We start from the raw sequence: 20,804 nt of genomic DNA on the forward strand, positions 1-20,804 counted from the left end.
TATCAAACATTTTTTATAAAGTCGATTATGAAGTGGACTCAAAACATAACACATGAATAGGTTAAATCCAAAAAAAAATGTAAGTAACAAACACATGAATACTTTAAATCTAAAAAAAATTTAAGTAACAAAATGAAAAAAAACCAGATATGCTTCAAAAGCCAAATCATAAATTAAACCTAATTTGAATCATAATTTAAACCTAATTTGTGGACATAGTCTCTATATATTTGAAATTTAATCATTATATTTTCACTTTTAAGAATAGCCCTCTTATTTTTGAATTTAAAATTTAAAATTTAATTGTTAACACTGTTAGTTTTTTTTGTTAAATTTCCTAGTGTGACATTCTAAAATTTAAAAAAGTATTCACTCAATAATCATGCAGCGAAATTGTAATGCTTAAAATTCATGTTTGCATTTAATTAAAATAAATATTTAGGCCAACGGCATTTTTATATTGAGCTACCAAATTATGTCAAAAATTAAATCTCAAATTTAAACATAACATGGTATAAGGACCAAAATTAAAATTTTACCATTTTTATATAATCTAAAAAGTAAATCTAAATTTGAAATTTAACCATTATTGTTAACCATGAAAGAAAGAAACAAGATACATGTCAAAGGAAAGCCAATATCGGAGTTCGAAGGAAAAGTTTGAACCCTCAAAAGACTGAAGAGACCACCAAACCAAACTGTTTCGTTACAATATCTCTCCTCCATTTCAAGCTTTTGCTTTAACTGTTTCATTGCTGTTATTCAGCAATGTGTAGACAGGTTTAGTTTTGTTAGGGAGAAGTGAATCACATTTAATCTAAATGCAATGGTGAATATATGTTAGTCGTTTTGATTAGAGCCCAATATCTGTCAGTAAGTTTTTGTAATTAGAGCCCAACAACTGTCAGTAAGTTTCTTGACAGCTTACTATACTTTCCATAATTTCTGTTTAAACAAAACTACTGGCTGATCCTTAGCCTCGAACTAAAGCCAACTCAAAGCAGATTCTTTTCTACTCTCTTCTAACCTCAGGTTACAGAAGAAATGGAATCGAGAACCAAACTAATATGGATTATATCGACTGCGTCCTCGGTTACTGTCACTGCTGCTGCGTCTTCCACCGCTTGAGCTACTACTACTAGCACCACCTCGGCTACTACGGGGCTGTGGTGGAGGTGTCTCTGGTTGTTGCATTCCAGGCTGTTGGCTATACAAAAAACGGAAACAATTTTGTAAAGGAGTGCCATCATCCAGAACTAAGAAAAGATGAATAGACGGAAGCCGCAAGACAAAATAATAATTATTATTATTATTATTATTATTCGGCCTATTAGCATAAGTGGCTGGGACAAAGATCAGAACAATGTGAATGAATTTGTCTACAAGTCAAATGTCAATTTGGCTCCATATCAAGGCGGAAGAAAAGGATAACAGAAATTGACAAGTAGCTGTACATGTATGTGCATGGACACATACACACTCCACATATGCACGCATATATGAACAAATAACATAACCTACATGATCTGCAACTACTAATTCATGCTTAAAACTTACAGGACATATCCAATCCTTCCGTCAGGCAAAAGCATTGGCATCATTGCCATTCCAGCAGGGGTTGGACCTCGCCCATAGATTAACGGCTGCAAGATTATAACATAAATATCAGCAGAGCATTGTAAAAGTATTTTTAAATTTTCCAAGTAAAATAAATAATCAAAGCATACACAGGAGAACCTTTCAAAATCCTGGTCTCTTAAGCACATGCCTCTCGAAGATTGACAAGTAATAGTAAAATATTTCAGTGAGAAGTATAGACAATGTATGTCTTGCTGTTAATAAAATTACAAATAATGCCAACTCATCATAGGATAACTGTTTACTTATTATAAGGAAGGAAATCCTATGTAGGAGACAATGTCGTTTTATTTGTTCTTGATTGTGCAATGTTCCTTCTTGAACGAAACCAGTGCTTACTGTACAAGATTACAAAAGACAGCAGTATAAACCAATTTTAGATTAATCGCCAAGCCATCATGCCTACATATCAAAGATTATTTCATCTCAATACAAGGGGCGTGTCATCTTTTCAATCTATATCTGTCATCTGATACATCTCAAAACAAGAGCAGATACTGCTGGTCCCACATAACACCCAATGCAGCTTAAAGTCATAATCAAAAGTTTGCAATGAAAAGAAATTAAAAAAAAATAACAACTTAAATTACCCAAAAGAGCACTGCTTTTGGCAGCATTCAAATTTCCAGAAGAAACCTGTCAAACTATTTCCTTTCCCAACTATGTCCAAAGAAACCATAACAAATGAAAAGAGAAAAGCCTGGAGGACAAAGTGACAAAAAAAGAGAGATAGAGAAGTAAAAGAGCATCTCACCTGTCCAAATCCTGCAGGACCAAATCCTGTTCCAAGACCACCATATGCCCCCCCAAGTAAACCAAATCCTAATGGAGGGAAGCTTGAATCTAAGGTTGACTTCTGGGAGCCAGATCCTCCAGAAGATTTCTGGTCTGCTTGTGGTTTTGCAAGAGAACACTCCAACACTTGACCTGTCAATAAGAGAAAATACAACAAAATATCATCAATAATGCCTTTATACTCCGAGGAAATGCAAGAAGTTGATAATAGCAGTAAGGTAAGGAGCATAGCCTACCATCAATCTCATATTTTTCAGTATTCTTCAATGCTTTCATAACACTTGACCTCTCTGCAAAATGCACAAACCCATACCTGCTGTCCTCCTTTCCCGCTTTTGCAGGAGGAACTACAACTTTTGTGATCTTTCCATGATGTTCAAACGGCTTCTTTAGGCGATCCTGAGTTATATCTCGTGGTAAATTCTTGACATACAATGACTTAACCTGCACCATGTCAAACATTATTACTATACAACTGTCAATGCAAATCCCCAGCTAAGTATGGCCAACATTAAAGTATAGATTAGAAAACCTGAGTAGTAGCAGAAGATTCAGCATTTCTAGGGTCAGCCCAACTCACTGTTGGAGCATTATCATCAAGCTTAAATGTTGGCTTCAACATTTTCTGTCTCGAGTATTCAGCACATGCATGATTAGAGTACTCAATGAAAACAAATCCACGGTTTCGGCCGGGGTTCATTGGATCCTGCCACGTCAAGCACATGCCATCAAAAACTAATACAGGCTGGCACATAAGTAATGGAATATTAAACTGAATCAGTCTCATAAACTGGGATACGACAGACAATATATGCACAAACCTTCAACAATTCAATACAACCGACTCCAGGCCCAACATCAGTTACAACCCTCCTCATAACTTCCTCCCCCCAGTTTCTGGGAACATTACCAATGAACAACTTATTCTTTGCTTGAGAAGTTGAACATTTTATCTTCTTCCCCTGAAGAAGACAAAAAGGAGAAAACAAGAAAACAGATATATGTTACAAAGGAGAAAATATAAGTGAAAAAGAAATGATGCTACAATTCATCAATGTATATATTCATAGGAAGCAAAAAGGGAGAGGAATACTAACACAAATAAATAACAGCATATATTATTATGTTAAGCCCTGCTAGAATCTGTTAACACAAAAAGCTGTGCATTCTTCCTCACCTTGAATTCAGAATAATTCAGTCTTTCAATAGCTTTGGATGCTAACTCTTTGGATCTGAACGTCACAAAAGCACAACCATTGCCCTCACCTAAATCCTTCCCCTTCATTATCCTAACCTGCAGTCATTATATTTATGCATCTAGTCAGTCAAAATAAGCATACAGGCAGCGCATTGATATTAGCAATGTACCTCTATGACTTCTCCTATAGATTCACAAAATCTCTTCAAGTCCTCTTTAGAAGTGTCATGAGGAATGCCACCAATGTAGACCTCTGATCCATGAGGAGGAAGTGCAAGAAGTTCTGCATGTTTCTTTTTCTTTTCTTCCTCTGTCTCAGAATCATTCAACTCCTCATCACCATCAGAGCCTTTTTGAACATCAACAAGCTCAGCATTCTCATTCTCATCCTCATCTTCCACCTCTTCTTCAACCTCTTCCTCAACTTCCACTTCCTCCTCTTCCTCTATTTCTTCATATTCAACCTCTTCCTCTATAGTCTCCTCTTGTTCATTGTCCCCTTCAAGGTCTACCTGCTCTTCATTCTCTTCCCTTGTCCTTGACATTTTATGTATCTAATAAAGCAAGCTTGCAAGACAACTGTGAAGGAAGCACAGAAGCCAGAAGCATTGACAAAAGAAAAGAGTACAAATGTGGAAAGTAGGAAAAAAATGAGAGGCCAATGGAGTTGCAAAATAAGACTTTTGACTGAATTTTTTCCATGAGGATATATGGCTTCAAAGGAGTCGCAGCTAGAGTGGTTCTCAGAAAAGAGAGTTCCAGAATAGTAAAAACAAAGAAAAAAAAGCAATAGACACAGGCAAAGAGAGTTGTGAGTGATAATCAAGAGGATTCTGATGTCAACAAAGTATTCTTGAAACTAGATAAAAGATACAGACAATTGCCCAAGAAAACGGCCAGTTTCATCGATTACTTATATATCTGGGAAATTCATTCACCAAAAGGGGAAAAAGGGAAGAAAAACAAAAAGGCAGAAAATAAGGAATGAGAAATTGAACCAAAAGGCATAAAATATAGAAATAGAAGGAATACAATAAGAGATTCCAGCAAAAGAGAAAAACAGATTTGCAAAGAAATATTTGTTATTATAACGCAGCAATGGCCAAAGCAAATGGAGAAAAAGGTTTAATAATTAATTTAACAATTTGCTAGCAGCCCGTCTTTCAAATTTTCGATCCATATTATGTGTATATTATATATATGAAAAAGATATAAAGGGCTCAGTTTTCCTTACTTCTTTTATTTTTGAACTTACCTCGCTAATTCGCTAACAATTTATGAAACTCCAAACATCAAAGATAGAAAATACAATTTTCTTTTTCTTTTTTTTTTCAAATTTCACTATATTTATATCTTAGCGTTTAGCAATAACTTCAACAATTTAATAAACAGGAAAAGAAAAGCATACAACCATTTCGAATTCAATATATCCTGAAACGTCGATTGATTAGGAAATATATATATATTAAACATTCAGCACTAAAAGCAAAGAAGATATTGGTGATTATGTATACAAAAATTTCGGGGGGGAAAGAAGAAGAAGAAAAGAGTGCTTACCGAGCTCGAAATATTGAAGAATGAGAGGAAAACCCTAATAAGGGATCTTGTTACGTAAAACCCTAATTTGTGAGATTAAAAGAGGAGCTTTTAATTTCGCAGGGGCTTCAGAATCGGTGTTGTACCCTACAGATAGCAATAGAATGAATGGTGTTTTGTTTATTATTATGTTTTATATATGGGGATTGAGGAGGGGCTACTAACGGCCAGCTTAAGATAATTGAGAAATTTAAACGATTTTGGAAAAAAATATTAAATTTAAAAATTAAATTAAAACTAAAATTTTGGTTTAAAATATAAATTTAATAATTAATATTTTGAAGTTCAAATTTAATATATAATTTTAAGTTCATAATATATTTTCATTTCATATAATTAATGTAAGTATTTATTATTAAAAACTAATAATTAAAACAGAATGTTAAATAATAATTTAAAAGAACTTCCCATTACCTAAACCATAATTTAATTAATTATACAATATTAAAAACTATATCTTTATTTAAAAATTGCAATGTTATAAATCCCGTACTTTCAATTTTTCTATCTTCATTTTTATCTCTCTAAATAAATTAATTATATTATTAATGTATTAAATAATATTATTATTTGTAGCGAAGAAAATAAATGTTAATATTTAGTACATAATATATTTTTTTATTTTACAAGTAATTTTAAAAATTATTGTATGTCTCTTTTTAATACTTTATTATACTAAGACATTTGTCAATATTCTCTTTTTTTAATATTTTATTATACCGTATAAGACTTTGTCAACTTTCTAACTTTACTCGTGGAAGTCTAAAACCTATATCAAATATTTTCTTTTTCAAAATTAGTTTTAATATGATAATAAAATATTAATATATGAAAATTTTAAGTTTTAATAAAGGTAGTAGAATTGATATTATAGTTTAATTTATTTTGTATATATAATAATGATTTAAAATGATGAAATTAAGCATTAAGTATTAATTTTAACGTCAAAATATAATTTCTATTTTTTGGTACATTTATAATATAATTACTATATTTATATTAGTTTTGCAATGGTGGGATTGAAGTAAGATGTATGATTTTATAATATTGTAGATTCACTGATAAAACCCAAGAAGAGAGGGGTGGGGATGATGTAATCTAATGCAAAAACTAAAGATTGAACTGCAACACAAGCAGAGGAGGAATGCTTGATGGATTGGTGAATTCTTTTAAATGGGGCAATTGAGGGGAAATCTAGGATCGGAGGAAATTATTTTCAGAGCTGAGGATCTAATGTATTTTCTCTTCTTCCCTAAAATTAATATATATATATATATATATATTATTAATTTATAAATATTACTTATTCTTCTTAAATGAATAAATACAAAAAAATTATTCAAATGATTTTATCTATTATTAATAATTACTTATTGTTAGTACGTTGAATCTAGCTCCAACTTCATTGTATTGTTTAAATCATAAAAACTCTATTATATGCAAATGTAGAATAGAATTTTTTTAATGTCAATTTAATAATATAATGAATGAAAAGAAGTATTCTTTAATTTTTAATATTCGTGTTTTTATATATATTATTAATAATTTAGATTATTTTTCATTTATTTTATATATATAATTTATATTTTATGAAAAATCAATATAATATTTTAATATTAAAAATGTTTTAATATTTAAATTTTAATAATACGAAAAATACAGTAAGGTAAATATAATTAATAAATATTAAATTAAAATAATTATATTTTAAAAATAAAATAATATAGATAAGCCTAAATGAGTTTAAGTTAGTTATTGAAGTACTTGAACAAAATTTAAAGTTCAAATTTTGAATCGGACCAAATTTAAATAATTATATATGATATTGATACTTTGCATAAATCCGATCTATTCCACTTAATCTATCAACACTTCTAAAAGAAGCCCTCATATGTTTTAATTTTAATAGGATAAATTTCAAAACTATAAATGAATCATAGTCTAATATGCAATTTATTGCATGAATTTTGATTTTGTGCAAGTTTATACATTAATTTCTTATTTGATCTAATTATCACAAATTATTAATACAGTTAGTGATATAACATCATTCTTTATTTATATATTGCATATTCATATAATTACATTTATCCATTACTAAAATAAATTTATTTTTTAATGTGTATAATTGAAATTTTATTTTTAAATGTATATAATTGAATTAAAATTTAATTTTATATATACATTTAAAACAAAATAAAAATTTATATACTAATTTATATATTAAATTAAATCAAAATTTAAATCTTATATATATATATATATATATATATATATATATATATTTGAGATTTATTCCACATTGGAGTTCTAAGTTTATAAATAGCAAACAGTTGTATTTGTCAGCAATATTTAAGGATTATTATACATGTCCGTCGGTCATCTGTGTATCATTTTGCAGCATTATTTGTTTGTTTTTCATAATATTTTTATTATTCTTTTCATAAATAACTACAAATCAAATAGATAATATTTATATTATAATTAAAATATTTTTAAATTTATAATTAATTATAATATTATTTATCTGTAATAAATATTTTTGAAATTTTAGTTTTTCCTTTTATATAAATAAATAACAATTTATAGTGCAATTTAAAGTAATAATTTATAGAATATTAAATTAATCTATAGTTTATATTTCAATAATATTTTTCCTTTCTTCCCTACTATTGTTCTTTATTTTTGTGTCAACTTTTTCCTTTAAATTAAAAGCAAAAAAAAAGTTTTATTGCCTCATAAAAATACTTTGGATATATTTTTATTTTTGCTCTTATATTTATTATCTTTTATTTGTTTATAAATAAATATAAAAGGTATCAGCATGTCGGGATTTCCTAAAATAAACGAAAGTTAAGTAAATTAAAGGAAATGATTATTTTTCCCTTATTTGAATGACATATTTTAATTAAGCAAAAATAATAATAATAAAGTGGTATAAAATAAATAGACAGAGAATAAAGAATAAAAAAAATGAAAGAGTAAAAGAGAGACCATATTTTATTAATCAAAGGAATCATCTACAATCCTTTTTCAAAGTCTATATTTATAAGTATAAAAAGTAAAAATGAAATAAAACTCTACTTCTAATTACTATTAAAATTTGTAAGAACCTTACTAAGATAAAAAAACTTGTGGGAAAAAAATTCTTAGGGAAGGAAAAAGAGTACACATATCTATAATACGCATAATATGCTGCCTCATTAAAAATCTTTCCAGGAAAACCCAATGGGACAAAACCTCGATTAAGGGGAAAAAAAAAAGAGTATAGCGTGTATTTACTCTCCCTTCATGAAAACATCACATACTTTCTTATATTCTACGTATTCAATCCTGAATAGTTTTTCAACTATTTGAATGTATCTACTAAGCATTTATATCACCATTATTTTGAAAGTCATGAGTGAGGGAAAATTTGGAGGAACTATATTTTGATATGTTCAAGAGTTTCAACAATAATCATATCAAAATTTAATCATGATTCTTCTATAAAAACACAAATAGGTATTTTGGATCATTTTATAATCCTCCTTCAACTACTATTCACTAAGTCAAATTTACCACATATGTTCAAATTATTTCAATTCATATAAATGAACAATTTCCCAAGAATTTCAATATGCTTTAGCTTCTAAACCTTTCAAGGATTTTAAATGAACTTTTTTATATAGTGATTCATAAAAGGTTGTAACAACAACTATTAAATGCAAGTTAAATTTTTTATGAACTATCAGTTTAATAATATATCTAAAGGTTATTGTATCCACCACAAAAAAAATGTTATATCTTTTCATAATCAATGTCAAGACTTAGTAAAAACTTCATATTTTATTCTGTTTTGCAAAACTATTTCATTTGTATGCCCATTAGCTTTATACCTTTATATATTTGAACTACTGGTCCAAAAACTCCACGAATTTAATTGTACTTGAGTTGTGCCTTTCTATTTTGACCAATGTATTCAATATCTATATATCTCAATAGATTTATTCATGATCCTCCTTTTATTTCACTATTTCAACAATAATATTGCATGCAAAACCATTGTCGACCAGTTTTATTATTGATTCCACATTTCTCGAATTGACATAACTTATCGAGATCTTTTATTTTCACTATTTTAATCTTCAGTTTCAAGTACCTAAATCTCTTTTGGAGTTTTAGTTATTAGTTATGTATTGGGTCTCTTCTAGAGTACCCACCTCTACTATATGACCATCTAGAAGAATTTTCACCTTTAGAACCGATCAATCTATTATTTATTCTAACTAGTTGTCCTACTGAGAGTTTGATTTCAAAATATTATATTGTATATAACACTTGGTTATTCTCATTAATATTGTGAATACATGTAACAGTTAACTTATAATAAAGTGAGTTATCCTTTTTGAATTTTTGGTTCAAATTATTCTCTATAAGGATCTAGATAATGATGACACATTATAAGTAGTGATTTCATTCAAATATTATTTTTCTCCCCTTAATATCAGGAAAACTATCAAATCAAAATAGTAATCACAAATCATGTCATAATTGAATCTTCAGTACATTCAAAATATCTAATAATACAAAGAGACTTGTAATTAATATATATTCCCAACTTTATTTGAGGATTCACTTACCTTTGTGCGTTGTGGTTGAGCAATTGGAATATATACACACATACAAAAATTCAAAGACAAGAAATTTTTAACCCTTTGACCAAAAACAAATTGATGGAGAGTATTATAACTTATTGGCTTGATGCGTATAACACGTAAATCAACATAACGTTATATTGAAATAAGAAGTTTAGTTCTCAAAAGTAATGGTTTAAATATTAATCAGATACGTTCAATCAATAATTCATATAAGCCATTATGTACATAAATAACAAGCTTTTACGAAAGTTTTTCAAACTCAATCAAAAAAGATTAAAATATAAACTCATTAGCTTTAGCAATATGAATTGTCTTATTTGCATTATTTGAAATTGATTATTTAAACAAACAATCTTGCAAACGACAGGTTGCAAGTTGATAACACATATGTGATTATTTTGTAAATGCATCTACTAAAATCATATAATATCAATATAGTAACAATCATCTCCTTCCATCAACCTAATGTGAATTTGGGTGGTGAATGTCAGCGTAAAGCATATTTAAAATTTGTAGACCATAACTTAGTTTATCTTTTGACACGGGGGTTTTTACTTTTCTTCCTTCTTCCTTTTTCAGTTTTTTGTTTTTTCTTAGTTTTGGTGTGGAAGTTTCTTTTATTTGAGTGATGGAGGAGGGCTTGGTAAATTTGAATTTACTTGATGAAGAGGAGGATGCGTTTCATGAGGAGGCTTCAGTGGTGGATCGAAATTATCAATTTTGTTTGGTTGGAAGATGTTTAATTTATAGTGTTGTTCATTTTCCTTCTCTACGCAATACTATGGTTGATCTGTGGCATCCCATTGGGGGATTTGCATTTCGGATTTGGGGGACAAACATTTCCTTTTTCACTTTTTCCATGAGGTTGATGTTCAAAAAGTGCTTTCTGGTACCCCATGGTTTTTCAATAATTATTTGATTATTCTTCACAAAATTCAGATGGGAGAAGATCTGTTAGTAGTTCTGTTAAATTTAACCGAGTTTTGGGTCTAAATACATGACTTGCCTATAGGTTTGATGACGAAAACGATGGCTAAGCAATTTGGTAATTTTTTGGGACAGTTTAGTGAGTATGATACTTCTATCCCGACTTTGGGTTTTAAAAAATTTATGCGCATTCGAGTTCGTTTGGATGTGTCACTTCCGTTGAAAAGAAAGAAAAAGATTCAGATCAGAAAGGAGAGGACTGTCAATGCTCGTTTTCAGTGTGAGAAACTGAGTTTATTTTGCTTCATTTGTGGTAAACTGGGTCATGGAGAGAGTTACTGCTCGTTTCGTACCCGAATTGATCCATCAAAAATAGTTTTTGAGTGGGACATTTCCTTGCGTGCGGTGGCATGCCAACAGAACACAACCGTGATTAAGTGGCTTCGTGAAGCAGATGGCTCTAAGTGCAGCAGAGTGGATATGGAAAGAGACAACAAAAGCTAAAATTCAAGGAGAGCGTGATGCTGAGCATAATTTAAGGGGGTTATGGAGACAACGTCTTTAAATCCCAATTTTATTCCTTTGGAATCTAGTCAACAGATCTCTGTTAAAGGGGCTGACAGTTGGCATGAAATAGGAGTAGGGATTTGAATAAGATTGGTATTACTAGTGGGCCCATGGACCTGATGTTGGACGAGGAAAATGATCCTCTAATTTCTTTGAAAGGAAAGAAACGACAACGGATAGTGGAGGGTTTTACAACTTCTTCGGGGAATAATTTTAAAGGAGGCTGTTTTGATTTAACGACTAGCTTTGCTGAGCAAAGCAGCCGAATGTAATTAAAATTCTAAGTTGGAATGTTCGTGGTTTGGGGAGATCACGAACTATTAGCAAGCTCAAAAATAAATTGAAGGCCATTAATCCTCAGATTTTGTTTCTTATTGAAACAAAATTAAGTTAAAAAAAGATGGAAATGGTTAGGCTAAAATGTGGTTTTGAAAATGGTATTGATATTGGGGCGATATGTTCAAAAGGTGGTTTATCTTTGGGTTGGAAAGGGAATTTATTTATTCGGCTTAAGAGCTATTTTTATTATCATATTGATGTTGAGATCCATAAAAATGAATGTGGTGATGCTTGGCGGCTAACAGGGTTTTATGGGAATCAGGGTGAAAAGAGTAGACACAGGTCTTGGAAGCTGCTTAAACATTTGGGACACGACCAAATGATTCATCAGCTTATGATTGGGGATTTCAATGAGATCATGAATTCTTTAAAAAAAAAAAGTGGTGGACATCTTAGATCAGAATGCCAGATGACTAATTTTCGAAACATGCTGGATGATTGCGGGCTCAATGATCTAGGATACATTGGTAGGTGGTTTACATGGGAGCGAAGAAGATTTTTGTCAATGAACATAAGGAAGAGACTAGATAGGAGAGTTGTTTCTTTGGATTGGATGAATCTCTTTCTAAGTTACCAGGTGGAACATTTGAGTCATACATTTTTGGACTATTGTCCGATTCTTTTGGACACGACTGGTATACGAACGGATGTTCACCGATATGGGGTCAAGCTTTTTTGGTTTGAGGCCAAATGGTGTTTAGAAAATTCTTTTAAGAATGAGGTAAAAAAGAAATTGGGATGTCTTATCAGGAAGTGTCTTAGTTAAGCTTGTGAAAATGAGGCAGTAGTTTCAACATTGGAGTCATTTCAGAAATAGGGAGCAAAAGAAAACTCGTTTGGATTTAGAAAAATGGCTACATGATCTTTATAATATGGATCCATTGATGAGGTTTTAGCCGAAATCATAGATGTTCAACTAGGTTTTAATTTGGAGGCTGATGGAAAAGAGATTTTTTTGGAGCAACGAGGCTGTGTCAACTGGTTGAAAAATGGGGATTAGAATACAAGTTATTTTCATAAAGTTGTTGTTTAGCGCCAAAATCATAGTCAGATAATTGATTTGGAAAGGGAGGATGGACGTTGGTTTTCAACAACTAAGGAGATGCTACAACTCACATTGAAGTATTTTGGCAATTTATTTTCGGCCTCTCAAACAAGTGATGATGAACGATTGTTTGGGTTAGTAGAAAAGCGGATCACTATGAGTATGAATGACGAGCTATTTAACACTGAGGAAGACATTGGGCATGCTGTGAAATCGATGACACCTTTTAAGACTCTTAAAATTAATGGTTTTCCAACAATTTTTATCAAAGGTATTAGCAAATTATTGGATCTAAAATTTTTAGTTACTATTTATCTATTTTGAAAGGTGAAATTGACATGGGAGAAATTAATAAAATCCATATTGTTTTGATTCCCAAAGTTGAGAAACCAAAAAATCTTTCACAATTCAGACCTATAAGCCTTTGTAACGTGGTTTACAAAATTATTGTGAAAGTCCTAATGGAGCGTATGAGTGCAATATTGGGAGGTTGTATTTATGAAGCCCAAGAGGATTTTATCTCAGGAAGACATATTTCGGATAATGTGTTAATCGCTTATGAGGGTTTACATTCCCTTAAAATGAAAAAGAAAAGTAGAAAAGGGAATTTTGCGCTTAAACTCGATATGAGTAAAGCGTATGATCGTGTTGAGTGGGATGTTTTGGCTGGAATAATGATTCGATTGGGATTTCACACTGATTGGGTCGTTCTCATTATGAGATGGGTTTGTTTTATCTCCTATACTATGGGCCTCAATGGGAATTCTAGTGAGTGGTTTTCACCTTCGAGGGGATTAAGACAGGGCGATCCACTTAGCCCTTATCTATTTTTAATATGTGCTGAGGGTTTCTCTACACTACTTAATGAAGCCAAACAGAAGGATTTGATTAGGGGTACTCCTATTGGAAGGGAAAGACTCTCGATTAACCATTTGTTCTTTGCAGATGACTGTATCCTATTTGGGGATGCCTCAAGTGAAGGGGCTAATATGGTTCGAAACATTATTCGGGAGCATAAGCTGGTTTCGAGACAACGAGTGAATTTTGATAAATCTTTTATTTATTTTGGTGCTAGTATGGATTCTAATGTAAGGGAGAGCGTAACCAACATTTTGAGTGTTCGTGTAGCTTCAAATCCTGAAAAATACTTGGGATTACCAATGATGGTTAAAAGGAAAAAAAGGTGGGCTTTTGCTAATTTAGTTGACCATTTCAGAAAAAGAATTGATCGGTGGAGTTTGCGCTATCTTTCGATGAGGGGTAAGGAGGTATTCATTAAGTTAGTTCTTAAACCTATCCCAATATATGTTATGCAGTGTTTTGTTTTGACGAAAACTTTATGTCGCAAGTTAGAGGGCATTTTGAATAAATTCTGGTGGTCTAATAATAAATCAACTAAAGGTATCCATTGGAGTAATTAGAATGCGTTGTGTAAACCCAAGTGTGTTGGTAGGCTGGGTTTTTGGAATTTGTTTTTGTTTAATAAAGCCTTATTAGTAAAACAAGTTTGGAGTCTTTTTTCCCAGCCCAATTACCTTTTTATCAAAGGTTTTGAAAGCCCATTATTATCCATTCACAGATATATTATCAGCTAAGTTTGGTTCTTACCCATCGTTTACCTAGAGGAGTATTTGTAGTGCTCAGGATCTGATTGCAGAAGGGATTCTTTGGCATATTGGTAGCGGTGGTAGTGTGAACATGTAGAATGATCCACGGCTACCTAGTCCAGGGAATAACATGTTATTAGTTCAGAATATAAATCCTTCTTGGACTACAGTGAACCAATTAATAGATGCAGAGACAAATATTTGGAATAGGGAGTTGATCAGTAGACTTGTTGATGATGACCAAGTGAAAATTCCTCTTGCTAGCTCCAGATCACACGACCTGTTGGTTTGGAAATGTGAGGCTATTGGGGAATACTCCGTGAAGAGTGGGTATCAAGCTTTAGTTATAGAACAATTACAGAGCAACGACTACAATCTCTCTACAGTAGACAATTACAAATATTTCTATAGAACACTTCGGACTATGCACATTCCAGCTAAAATAAAAATACATATGTGGAGACTCTTTAATAATTTTGTGCCTCATTTTTGCAATCTTTCTAGAGAAGATTAAATGTTTATGTAGTTTGCCCACTTTATAAGGAAGCTCCGGAGGATTCTGACCATTTGATGTGGTATTGTGGTACTTTACAACAGTTATGGGCTTCTCTTAACATCATGATAATTCCAGTTGGGGGTACCCCGAATTGCAAAGATCGATTTGTTAAAACTTTTTTTATAGCAGATGAAAGTAACAGATAGATTCTAATTATTTCTTTATGGGCTCTATGGTTTCGAAAAAATAAATTAATACATGAAAGTATTAAGTTCTCCTTGCAGGAACTTCTGGGTTTTGTTCAAGGCTATAGTCAAAAGATAACCTTGAGTCAAGGGAATATTAAGTCATTTTCTAGACCCATGATAAAGGAGTTGTGGCAACCCCCAAATCCTGGTATTATTAAGCTAAAATTTGATGCTTTGTTTCAAAATGTTTTTAGAACTTCAATTGCAATAGTTTTAGCTCGAAATAATGAAAGAAAAATTCTGGGGGCGTGTACTTACCTTTTTGAAAAAGTTTTCGATGCTTTTGTTACTGAAGCTAGGACGTGTGAAAGGGCTTTGTTGCTTATGCTTGGATGGGTTTTAGGCGCCTTCTTCTGGAAGGGGATTCTCTGTTAATAATCAACAAGCTCAAGTCAAAAGGGGAAGATAGATCTATTCTTCGACCGTTTACTCACAACATTCGTATACTTAAAAGACATTTTAAGGAAGTTTCTTACATTTTTGTTCCTAGAGCAGTTAATAAGGCGACACATACTCTGGCATTGGAAGGAAGGCGACACCAAATCCCTTGTTTCTGGGTTGATGGAGCTCTAGATTCAGTGCGAAAGATAGTGGTTGAGGATTGGACGGTTTGGATTCAAAATCATTGAGATATTTTGGACCACTTTGAAAATGGAGAAGGTTCAGAGTAATCTCCATGGCTAGGTTTCAAGGATTTTCTTTTTATTCCATTTTCAACTCAACTGTGGATATACACTGGGAGAAGATGAATATTTGGTTGATATTCTATTTGTGACATTTTGTATTTGGCTTAGAGTGGTTTTGTTTTGCGTTTAATGGTTTTGCTATTTTTTTTTTGTGTTGTGCTTGCGGATTGGTTTATCTTCTGCTGGTCTGTCTTTTCTTTTCTATGTCGATTTGACTTTGTATAACTACCTTAATGAATTTCAGTTTTTTGTTGAAAAAAAAATCATATAATATCAAAATCATTCACATGGTGGATGGATGAGCCCATATCCATTTCAGTAATGCAAGACACTAAATCTCAACTTTAGATATTGAGTTTTTAACAATTAATTTTCATTGAGTATAAGCAACAAATGAGAATTCTTTAAATTAAAGAATCTTTTAGTTCTTTAATGAATATCCATATGAATTCTCAATTAATTTTAGCATCATATATGATTCAGGATGGTCTAATTGGTCATGTCAAGTAGTAAATGCATTTGTATCAAGAAACTTCTAGTTTATTTTAACATGCATTTCAATTGTACTAATAATGTCAATATAAATTGTGACAAATTAATAATTTTATTGTCATTCCTTTTACTTTGTATCTACATATAAGTACTATTATGACACTTACTACTGGAAATGTCTAAATCAATGTAAAGTTTATAATGCCATTAAGTCAACAAAATAAATATAATTTCTAAACAATTATATGCAATATTCACTTCGTGAATATGCCAAAATCTTCAAATATCTAAAAATTATTATATTTATTGCAAACATTCACTTTAAGGAATGTGCAAAAAGTAATTTAGACAATGATGTAAGCATATATCATATTTCTTACCAATAAGATCATATAGATATCATATGTTTCAAGGAACGATAAATTAATATAAATCATTGAACATTCTATACTAAGAATAAACATTTCGCAACATTTTGAACCATTCATCTTCTTCTTATCTATTTTTCAATAATGACAATAAGTTAAATTTTCATAATTGTTATGTATTGCTACATTCACTTTAGGGAATGGAGTAGAACTAATGGAACGAATAACTAGTTATTTTGTTTATCCAAAAGGAGATGTGAGATCAATTCAAAATACTTTTAAAGCCCTTTTAATAAGAGTTTTACATAATCGTTAACTACCAAGAATAACTGGCTAGGTCATGTATTGAAACAAACCTAAATTAAATATATCAATAAAATAACATCTCAAACATAAAAATATGACATAATGAAAAACTAGCAATTTTTTTCTGTCATAACAATCATCATAAACATGCATGAAATTTAATTTAAAATCCAACCATTAATACTAATAGTACTTTTCATTTATAATTGCTCATGTCATTTCTCTAAATAATTAACACATGGAATAATTTATAATGTATGAACTACAATCTTTAACAATTCTTTGAACTAAATGAAATCTAAATAACCATAAAATTCATTGGTTTATTAAGACAAATTTGCATACTAGATATGTTTTAATCAAATATATTATTTAATTATAAAACCTACTATAGCAATATAAATAAATCAGTTAATATTCATTTTCATGAACAAATGAGATGCTTAAAACAATATGTAACCCATGTAATAAAAAATTAAAAGAAAACCATCTCAAATTTTTAATCCATATATCAAGTTCATTTAATATTTAAAGATGTACTTTCTTTTTCTATGTTGAGTCTTGACGATTTTATCAATAAGTAAGCAATTTAAACTCCACTAGTAGACTTTGAATCCAATCAAAATCTATTAATAGCAAACTTTAAAAGTGAATCTTATTTTTCAAGTGTACAACAGGTATATAACCAATGACTTTTTATACATAAGTTTTATCTCTTACAAGTTCTCATCAATAATATTTTTCTACGTAATTTTAATTGAGAACTTATTCTGAATACTATAGAGTTATACTAACTGTTTTTTAAAAAAACTTGTAACTTATGGTACATCCAACCATAACAACCATAACGGGCTTTAGATAGAATTATCATATTCTATTGCTCATCAGTAGACCTTTCATAGTCAAATATTCTACTTTCAACCCCTTAATAGGGATGATGACAAAAGAAGATCACAAAGATAGTCACAATCAATTTAATTTAATAACAAGAGTAATCAATAAATCAATCCTCCTTTTTTTCATCATTTCAAAATAGATATTTATAACAATAGTAATTCATATGAAATATAATCTTTTCTTCATTCACAATCTCACTATGGTATCCATTATAATGAATATCTTTTAAAATTAATGTATTAACCATTACAAATTTTATACTTTTTAGATATTGATATATTAGCTCTTCGGAGCTTTCAACTAATTTTATACTATCAAATATTGGAATAATATTTGTTAGTTTCATACTAAATAAGAAAAATTTTTCTATTTGTAATGCTAGATTTCATTACTACATTCTCATATCCTTCCTCAAAGAATATTAATGAAACAAAATATTTGAACATACACTACATATGTGGCCAATAATTTTTATATCATATTGATAACATAAGTAATCTTTACCCTTTGAAGAACTATCTTGAAAACTCTCATTATTCTCTTATTTATTACTATGTTCTTACTTTTAGTAGTCCATGATTATATCTTTTAATTTCTTTATGTTTACATTCACTTCGAGGAATGCAACAAATCTAGTAGGATAGACTTCTAGATGCCTCCATTGATTCTTTATTTCATAATCACCATCACAAATATATGTGGATTTCAAATCAAAATCTATCTATTCATGTTATCATAATTAGCCTCCAATTATAATAAACATAATATAATAAATAAATCATAGTAAAATATATCTAGAGATCTTTTACATCATCATCATCACCCACGTAAGAATTATATAAATTTCTTTTGATAATGATTACCCATAATGTGCAGGCCTCAATTGAAGACTGAAATTACAATAGATTTAGAACGCAATCAACAATAACTTGAGCAATAGTTTGGAGTGACCGTATTATAAAATTAAAGAAAATCGTGCTGATAACGTGTTATAAAATAAATAGACAGAGAATAAATAAAAAAGAAAATGGGAGAGCACAAGAGAGATCGTATTTTATTGATCAATGAGAATCATCTACAATACTTCTCCAAAATCTATATTTATAAACATAAGATCTACTTCTAATTACTATTAGAATTTGAAGTACATTAAAACTTATCTTAATCTTGATGGATATCCCTTAATAAAATATTCATAATATAAAGGGAGTTGAGAATTCTCACTTTTCATTGTTTCTTTTATTTTTTAATGGAAACATAAAACATTTTAGATTTAGGTAAATTATATAAATGGTCACCCAACTATAGTCGTGTTCCTATTTTGGTCACCCAATTTTAAAATTTTTCAATTTAGACTCTAATGTTTCAATTCTTTTCTAATTCGGTCACTCGTTGTTAAATTGATAATGGAAAACATTTTTCTAACTCGTATAATAATGCATTTAGTCCTCAATACTGACTTTTTCTATCAATTTGATCCTAATTCTAAATAATTCATTAAATTTAACCATTTAAATTTACAAATCCTATCAATTTGATCCTCAAACTTCCTAATCAAAGCTTTCAACTTTTAAAATATAAGTATTCCGCATCCTATAAATTTGTAAAACCCCCCAAAAAATAAAACATTCTCTCCACAAACGGGGCGCTTTCCAAGCCAATTCCAAATACCAATGAGTTTATCTTGAAACTTTATTTTCTTTTTTTTCTTTCATATAGTTTTTTTCTAAATATAATATTTTATAACCCTTTGATTGATAAAATTCTGGTTAAAGAAAAGGAAAAAACCTTAAAGAAAACACTTTAGATTTACTCTTCTTGTTAACTGTATGATGTTTCCTCCGAGGTACATAGAAATAGTCCTCGAAGTTGGTTTTTAAATTGGAAATTAAATCCAAAGTTAAAAAATATGCATGGCTTTGAAAATCCAATTGTTCAATCAATAATCATATAAAAAATTATGAACATTTAATTTTCATAAGAAAAAAAGTGAAAGAATTAATCAAGTTCTTTTTGTTACATTGATAATGATTTTTTTAAATTTTATAAATTGATTAAGAGATTATTATGTGTTCTATATATTTTTAATTTTAAATCCACAATAAGCAATACTATCGCTAGTAATCGATTAGTGTGAAATCATTTACCAAATTAATTAAAAATTAAAATTATGCTAGTTAGAGTAAAAATTATTTTTATAAATATTAAATTATTTATATAATTTTATTATATATTATATTTTATAATTTGTATTTTATATTCTTTTTAACGGTTATATATTGAATTAGATAATTTCAACCATAAACAAAACAAGTAATAGACGTGGAATGCCTCGGTTTTGAAAGTGAATGCTTTGGTTAGGCGTTTAAAGATCAAATTGATAGAATTTATAAATGTGAATAGTTAAATTTATTGAACTATATAGAATTAGGATCAAATTCATAGGTTTTACTATTTACATTTTATTTTTAAATGTGCAAAAATTTAGAAACAACTTTTCTCTATCATATCAAATGTTGTATATAATATATTGATTAAATTTATATTTAAAATTTTAAAATATTATCATATGTTTTATCTTTTAAAAAGAATATTGATAATTTTTAAAATATTTAATTTAAATATGTTATTAATTATTTATATAAAGGATAAAAATTTATGTAAAATAAATAACTTCTTTTCCTTTTCATTCATTGTTTAACCAAACAAAAATATCCAAATACGAATCAAATATATACTTTCCTTTCTTTTAATTACATTTATCCTGTAAACAATATTTTATATTAATTAGAATAAATTTTCTTTGCACTAGTGTAAAAAAAATATAATACAAAATTTATATTTCATAAATAATTCAACTTCTATAGAAATATTTTATTCATAAAAAATAATCAGAAAAGAAGAATTTTTAATTTTCTTTGATAATAGATTTTCAAATTAATGTGTTAAAATTAATCAA

General features: G+C 29.5%; 1 protein-coding gene across 3 annotated transcripts; it reads right to left on the reverse strand.

The window, feature by feature from the left end:
- Window positions 1-811: 811 nt before the first annotated feature.
- LOC108460903 (heterogeneous nuclear ribonucleoprotein Q-like) lies at window positions 812-5,363 on the reverse strand. 3 transcript variants are annotated; one of them, XM_017760603.2, is made up of 10 exons: window positions 5,189-5,363; window positions 4,506-4,552; window positions 3,802-4,198; window positions 3,611-3,727; window positions 3,255-3,395; window positions 2,966-3,139; window positions 2,670-2,877; window positions 2,393-2,565; window positions 1,558-1,643; window positions 812-1,207 (listed from the first exon to the last, which is right to left on the reverse strand). In XM_017760603.2, exons 3-10 carry the CDS (start codon window positions 4,174-4,176, stop codon window positions 1,063-1,065), a joined length of 1,419 nt encoding a protein of 472 aa, XP_017616092.1. In that variant the 5' UTR covers window positions 4,177-4,198; window positions 4,506-4,552; window positions 5,189-5,363; the 3' UTR covers window positions 812-1,062. The 3 variants fall into 3 exon arrangements, with proteins under 3 accessions (XP_017616092.1, XP_017616093.1, XP_052883278.1); XM_017760604.2 differs by lacking the exon at window positions 4,506-4,552 and having other exon boundaries at window positions 3,802-4,210; window positions 5,189-5,362; XM_053027318.1 differs by lacking the exons at window positions 3,611-3,727; window positions 3,802-4,198; window positions 4,506-4,552; window positions 5,189-5,363 and adding an exon at window positions 3,531-3,563.
- Window positions 5,364-20,804: the final 15,441 nt, after the last annotated feature.

This window comes from Gossypium arboreum, chromosome 4 (genome assembly GCF_025698485.1).
Source record: "Gossypium arboreum isolate Shixiya-1 chromosome 4, ASM2569848v2, whole genome shotgun sequence".
NCBI classification, from domain to species: Eukaryota; Viridiplantae; Streptophyta; class Magnoliopsida; order Malvales; family Malvaceae; genus Gossypium; species Gossypium arboreum.